The sequence below is a fragment of the Hyalella azteca genome, unplaced genomic scaffold, assembly GCF_000764305.2.
Source record: "Hyalella azteca isolate HAZT.00-mixed unplaced genomic scaffold, Hazt_2.0.2 contig11120, whole genome shotgun sequence".
In the NCBI taxonomy this organism is placed as follows: domain Eukaryota; kingdom Metazoa; phylum Arthropoda; class Malacostraca; order Amphipoda; family Hyalellidae; genus Hyalella; species Hyalella azteca.
Window position 1 is genome coordinate 29915 of NW_025941129.1, and position 7308 is coordinate 37222.

The following is a 7308-nucleotide window of genomic DNA, read 5'->3' on the forward strand; positions in this document are numbered from 1 at the left end:
AGCGGAAATTAATAGTCATAGAAAGATAAATAAACGTTATAAAACCATAGCCATTTGAAAAATTATTGAACATCATACTTAAATTAGAAATCAAATACAAATTCTGCATTCATCCTCTATACTTCAGAAGATGATTAACCAAAAACTTGGCTTGTTTAGCATTAATTATTGTAAACTCGCAGCAAATCCAACGTCAACGCCTACTAACTAGACGTCATCCTATTTCAACGGCAATTTCAACTTAACCTGACGGAAATTTCAACCGGAAATTGCGTAATCAACGGAAATTCAACGGAAATTGCGTAATGACAGTCATTATTGCGTAATGACAGTCATTATTGCGTAATGACAGTCAGACAGTCATTATTTCGTAATGACAGTCATTATTGCGTAATTACAGTCATTATTGCGTAATGACAGTCATTATTGCGTAATGACAGTCATTATTGCTTAATGACAGTCATTATTGCGTAATGACAGTCATTGTTGCGTAATGACAGTCATTATTACGTAATCACTATCAATAAAATGCACTTATCTGTTCGAAATCTGTAGTGACCGAGCTCTGCTGGCGTTACCTATGCATGGTGTTGAATTAAATCCGCTATTTGCTTTATATTTTTAGTGTAGTCTTCAGCCGTACCTCCTAAAATCCAATTGATGAATCATCACCAGCTGTTGTTCATCTCTCTGTTGCACCATCGCTCTGTTGATTAAATCATCACCAGCTGTTTTTAATGTCCCTGTTGTATTATCTCTCTGTTGATGAATCATCACCAGCTGTTTTTAATCTCTCTGTTACACCATCCCTCTGTTGACGAATCATCACCAGCTGTTGTTAATCTCCCTGCTGTATTATATCTCTGTTGATTAAATCATCACCAGCTGTTGTTCATATCTCTGTTGTATTATAATTTATCACTCTGTTGATGACCAGCTGTTTTTAATCTCCCTGTTGTATTATATCTCTGTTAATGACCAGCTGTTTTTAATCTCCCTGTTGTATTATATCTCTGTTATGTTCTTCTCTTCCCCTCGCGCGTTTATTTCGCCTGTTGCTGCTCCTGTTTTGCGGACGTCTGTTGCTCGCTCAGCGGAGTGCCCTCGTTAACAGTCATGCTGCGCTGTTTTTTGATCACCGTCAGCACGATCGCTACGATCAAGATCACGATGAGGATGGCCACGATCACACCTACGATCAGAGCCGCGCTGGCGCCTCCCTCCTGCTCTGGCGCGGCCGTGGTGTGAACTGCCATTAAAAAGTTCTATTGTAAATTTCATGAATTTTTAATTCACATCTTCCATATATAAAGCAAATATAATTTAACGTGTGTAAAATGATAGATAAAATTACAAAAAAATATGATATTGACAGCGTTATGGATACTTTATGGTTCAAAATTAGAGGATTCCGTGAAATGACTTTTTATTGAGTTGAATATTTTCATGGAATTCTCTGGTGTCTAAATTTGCTAGATTAGATCAACGTGCGTTGATTAGCAAAGCAAATACTAAATATTGGGAAACTTGGCAATATTCACTAAGTTTCAGAGTTCAATATTTATTCTTGAAATTCGCACTCAATTTGATTGCTTTGCTGCTGAAGTTATAATAACAGACAGAAGTGAGTCAAGCTACTAACACACTGCGTCGGTGAAGGAAGGTGAGTCCGTGGTGTGTAGGTACTGCGTGGTGTGCGTGTCGTTGACGTGCGTGTGGGAGTGTGGGTCAGTGCGTGTATCCATGGGGTCGAAGGGGTTGTAGTGGGTTGCACCAGGCATCGTGGGGTTATTAGGGTGTAAACCAGGGGCGTGAGGGTTGTATGAGGGTCGGGTTGGGTTGTAATTGGGTGAAGGAGGCTGCCGCCCGGGGTATGGAGTTGTCGGCATATGCGCAGCCACGTACTCTGGGGAGAAGAAAAATATTGTAATTGTGATGAATCATTGAAATATTGACACAATTAAGTATAGCGTTAAATTGTATTACAGTCATCATTGAAAAATGGAGCAAGCCCAGTACCTGCAATAAACAAATTATAATTTATAAAAAACGTATGAGTTTGACATAGGTATTTAGAAAACTTAAGTAACGTCAGTATTCTAGTAACTCGGCAGTAACTTGCATCGTTGTCGTAGACTTACACAAGTCACAGTCTCGTGAATAATTTACAGAACTCCCTTTAGACTAAGTAAATCTTGCAAAATTTCAGAAGTCAGTTTGGCTTAAGAAAATTCTTAGATTTTACTGTACGCTTTGCATGCAGAGCATAATTAACGCATACCTTAAGTCATTTCCTCGGATAATTTTGGTAAATTTAAGAACATTTCGACTCCCCAAGCGCATCATGTCCAGCCTCGTCTGAGGCCTGCAGTGTGAAATACCAAACAATATTGGAGTCCTGCTGGAGTTATGATGCGTTGTATAACATACCATTACGAGTACTGCACCATGTATACCGCACACCTGATTGGTGCAGTTATGATGTTTCGCATCACCTACCAGCACAGGGGTATTGTGCCACAAAAGCACCATCTCCAGAGGCGTGTGATGACCCATCATCACTCCTGCCATCCCCCGTCATCACCAACCACTCCGCCTCCTTCAGCTCATCCGTTGGGATGTCATTCATGGACATCACTTCAACCTCCTCGTTGATGCCGATGGTCAGCTGAAAAAAACACAGATGAACATATGCGACATTAATAGACTTAGAAATGCATTCCCTAACAAAATTTGGAGACGCCCCAGCTTCTGGTAATCCAAATCAGAAGCTGCCGCGTCTCTAAATTTTTACTGGGTTGAGACAGTGAAAATTTACAGACGCAGCAGCTTCTGATTTGGATTACCAGAAGCTGGGGCGACTCTAAATTTTGTTAGGGAAGTACAACATAGTAGCCACAGACATACAATGCGCTGAGATCGTTTTAACACGACCATTTGAATTTTTGTAAGCTACAATAAACAATTAAGTGCTGTTTGCACTTATAAATACACATCATCATGATATTAGTACAGCAGGATGATTGCAGTTTATAAAAGTTTGGTTGAGATTAAACTTTCGTTCATCTCTCCATTTCTCAAGAAGGAACCAGTTTCTACTAATTTATTAGGGAAGCTGAGGTTACCTGTATTGCAGTTGATTATTAATAATTAACTAATTTCATTCTGTTTATAGTCAACGTCTGTTACAGATACTGAATGTTACATAAATAAATCTAGTCGAGGCTCCCTCTAGCATGACCGTTTACAGTTAATAATTAACTAATTTCATTCTGTTTATAGTCAACCTCTGTTACAGATACTGAATGTTATATAAATAAATCTAATCGAGGCTCCTTCTAGCCTAGCATGACCGTTTACAGGTCTATAGCAGCGTCAGATGTATCTAAAAAATTATAATGTCAACGCATAAGGATAGATAAGGGAGCCTAAAATGACTCTTGTGTAATAAGTGTGATAATTATCAACCAAAGCCATTTAATTCAGTTAATATAGAAACGTACAGTACAAAATTACTTGAGAATGGAAGTAAGGTTGTTGAAAAATCAAAGGACGGCCTAATATGTGTTGCTCTGCATGTCTAGGAAAGTAAGAATGATTTAAATAGTTACTTACTTAATGTATGGAAGCCAATGCAATTTGACACTACAGCTCTGTCTGGTTGTACATATAGATGCTTGTATAAGAGGTTACCTAATAGGAAGAACAGAAGTAACGACTTGGTAAGAAAAGCAGTGAAAATTACGACGTGGTTAAGGAAGTTGCAGAACGAACAACGAGGTTGAAAAACAGTTAAGATAAGAAATGGTTAGGAAAATAGGAAAAATAACGAAAAGGTTAAGAAATCAGTGGAAATAACGACGCTGTTAGTTGAAGTAGCTATTTGGTCTGATGTAACTTGCGAGTAGAAGTAGTGACCTGGTTAGGTAGAACTTGTGAGTGGAAATAGCGACCTGATTAGGTAGAACTTGCGAGTAGAATAGAAGTAGTGACCTGGTTAGGTAGAACTTGTGAGTAGAAGTAGTGACCTGGTTAGGTAGAAGTAGTGACCTGGATAGGTAGAACTTGTGAGTAGAAGTAGTGACCTGGTTAGGCAGAACTCGTGAGTAGAAGTAGTGACCTGGTTAGGTAGAACTTGTGAGTAGAAGTAGTGACCTGGTTAGGTAGAAGTAGTGACCTGAATAGGTAGAACTTGTGAGTAGAAGTAGTGACCTGGTTAGGTAGAACTTGTGAGTAGAAGTAGTGACCTGGTTAGGTAGAACTTGTGAGTAGAAGTAGTTCCATGTCTGTGGTCGCAGTAGGTCCTTGCTCTTGGTCGCCTTCTCGTCCTGCACTTCGCAGCGCCCTCTCTTGGTGCCGCATTTCTCGAGCCTCACGTGGGTACCTTGGATGGCGACCTACGAGAAGACGGACAATATTTATTCAGCAAATAATTCAAACTTGAACTTTTCTAAATTTATTTATATTTTTAGACGGCAAAAATGAAATGAAATCAGAAATAAACGAACTAGTGAACCAGACACAGCACACCTGACATTCACACCCCATTACTAACGCCGTACCCATATTCTTAATAACCAACTGAATCTTCCATACAATACATTAAAGCCCTATTGGCTTCTAATTTGCCAGCCTGGTCGCCGTTCAAGGCGAGTGTGGAGCAGCAATTCGCTCCTGATTAACCTCCAAGCTGAATCAATTAATGGAGGCTGCGGCGGCCCAAACTGAAACCTGAATTTACACTGTGTGGATACAGTCAGGCAAGCTTTTACGTCCAGAATCAACGGCAAGCGGGAGCTGGACTACGGCAGTGACTGGTGCCACTGGGAATGTAATCATTAGAAATATGAAGGGAAAGGGATATCATTCTGAGCACGGAGAAGATGATAACCAGACCATCCCTTAACATTAGAAGTGAGACCGTCAGGACAGTGATATATCGAAATGGAAGAATAGGAAGACTGTGCAGGATTGCCCATCGAGCAACAGAGCTGTGGCCTGAGTTAAGATCCTTCGGGAGGGATCTTAATCTTCCGTATCGGCCCCAATAGGGTATCCAGTGTCCAATGCCTAGTCGATGGAGCTGACCTACTTTCCAGGATCGACTGGATAAGTCGATTTATATAATCAACTGAATACGTTCTTGAGCACAGTCTTGGTTTGTCCGCTTTTGCTCCGCTAATGGCCGGCAGAAGCAAGCAATGGTACCTTGCAAAGTAACTTACAGTCGTGACCCATCGCACTCTCATACCAGTGTACCACACATGACCCACCACACACCTGATAGTTGACACTAGGCATGGTGATCTTGAGGGTGTAGCTGGGGGCGAGGGTGGTGAGAGGGTAGACCGCGATGTGGCTGCCATGCTGCATGGGCTGGGCTATCGTCTGGTAGTGGCCCTCCTGCATCCACTCGGCGTTCTGAGGGCCTGGATGACGCTCGCAGCCCTCAAATGCTGCAAGTCATAAGTCATAATGTCCTTACGGCCCTCGAATGCTGCAAGTCATAAGCCATAATGTCCTTACTGCCCTCAAATGCTGCAAGTCATAAGTCATAATGTCCTTACTGCCCTCAAATGCTGCAAGTCATAAGTCATAATGTCCGTAAGGCCCTCGAATGCTGCAAGTCATAAGTCATATTGTCCTTAAGGCCCTCGAATGCTACAAGTCCTTCCTGTATTCACAACCCTCGAATTCTTCAAGTCATCAATCGCAAGGTGCTTACAACCTTCAATAATCTATAATTCATTATTCGTAAAGTGAACACAAGCCTTTAATAATCTGCAACTCATAAGTCGTGAGGTGAGAACAAATGTTTAATTCTACGTGTATTAAGTCATAAGGTAATCGCAAACTTGTATTTGAGTAAGCCATAAGTCGGAAGGTAATATAATCAAAAATAGTTGTAGAGGTCGTTATTACAACTGACGTTCTAAAACCGATACAATGGTCTGATTATAACTGCTAAAGAGGCCATTACTACAACTGACGTTCTAACAGCTGCAATAACAGTAGTATAATAACTGCTGTAGCGGCCGTTATCAGCGGACCAGCAGTGGGCTATAGACTCACCCGGTCCCACATCAAGGGGCTGGTTGGGGTTGGTTGGGCCGGACTGCGCGTTCCCCTCGTGTCGGGGCAGTTGGGGGCGAAGATGAGCATCGAGCAATGTGGGTTGGTGGGGAAGGATTCCGGGCATTGGGGCTCCCCCAAAAATATTGTTGTTGTGATTGTAGCGGTTGTTGTTGTATCTATCGTTTCTATTGTTACCGAAGTTGCGGACGGGCACGCGGTTGTCGTTGTCGATGTCGTCCAAGTTTAAACTAGGGTGGTCCTGGATGTTAGAAACAGGTCTTGCATTTACTCCACCGTCGAATTTTGAGTTCGGGTCCCAGTTGTTCCCGCGCCCCCGGTTTTTGTTGACCAACCATCCGTTGTTATTGTTGTCGTAGTTGTGGGGTTGTTGTCTGCCATTCCCCCGAGGGTCGTATTCCCCCTCGCGAGGGAAATCGAAAGAACCCGAAGTGAAGTGGGTGTTGGTGCGGGGATCGTTCGGGAAACAAGACACCATTGCCCCAGCAGTCGCCAACAACACCACCAACGTCACCATTCTACGGCTTGTGGTCTTCATTATACTTTGCTTTCTTCAAAACGCCGCCCAACTTCTCTATTTTTAAAAGAGTTGGCTCAACTCCACTGTGATTCTGCTGAAGAATAATTTGGATTAAACCACGATTTGTGATTAAATTTTTATTTAAGTCACCTACTCACCGTAACAAGCCTTATTGAGAATTAATTCAACTTTGGATAGGTTTATAATGTACTATAAATAGTAGCGGTGCCAGCGTTGATTAGGCCTCTAGACCTGTTGTCAATTCTGAACATCGCCAAATTTTCACAGCTTGTTACGAGTCTCGAGCACGCGACTCACTGCTCTAACTTTTGCTGGGCTTAACCGCCCGACCTCCTCGCAGATTTAACCAGAACTGTTGCAGGTAGCTGGAATCTAACCCGCAACTCACTGCTTCAGTCTTGGTATGGTAAGCACTCGGCCTTCTTAAACTTAGTATCGACGACAGTAAGGATCGAACGAAGAAGACGACAAAATTTTAAGCTGAATATTCCCATGTTATTGAATACGATTTCTGATCCCCACTAATGCTTGAAGATAATGTCGTAAGAAATATTGGCATACAACAAAATTTCCTTGAGTCTCCAGGAAAATTACTCTTTAAATGAATGTAATAGATAGTAGAATAGAATAATAATAGAGATATAGCCGTTCATTTCCATGGTAGCATAGAGCAA

At 41.7% G+C, this 7308-nt stretch overlaps 1 protein-coding gene across 1 annotated transcript; it reads right to left on the reverse strand.

Moving 5' to 3' along the window:
- Positions 1-822: 822 nt before the first annotated feature.
- LOC108670234 lies at positions 823-7055 on the reverse strand. The gene is made up of 6 exons (XM_018157695.2): positions 6073-7055; positions 5281-5456; positions 4248-4397; positions 2500-2668; positions 1643-1906; positions 823-1249 (listed from the first exon to the last, which is right to left on the reverse strand). Exons 1-6 carry the CDS (start codon positions 6629-6631, stop codon positions 1044-1046), a joined length of 1524 nt encoding a protein of 507 aa, XP_018013184.1. The 5' UTR covers positions 6632-7055; the 3' UTR covers positions 823-1043.
- Between the last annotated feature and the right edge of the window lie 253 nt (positions 7056-7308).

What these genes read in the sequence shown, in the direction of transcription:
- LOC108670234 (XM_018157695.2), bottom strand. Translation starts at nt 6,631, where the DNA reads ATGAAGACCACAAGCCGTAGAATGGTGACGTTGGTGGTGTTGTTGGCG. An exon ending in TGCCTAGTGTCAACTATCAG is followed by an intron (nt 4,398 to 5,280) that starts GTGTGTGGTGGG and finishes GTCTTCTCGTAG; the next exon opens with GTCGCCATCCAAGGTACCCA. An exon ending in TTCCTTCACCGACGCAGTGT is followed by an intron (nt 1,250 to 1,642) that starts GTTAGTAGCTTG and finishes TTTTAATGGCAG; the next exon opens with TTCACACCACGGCCGCGCCA.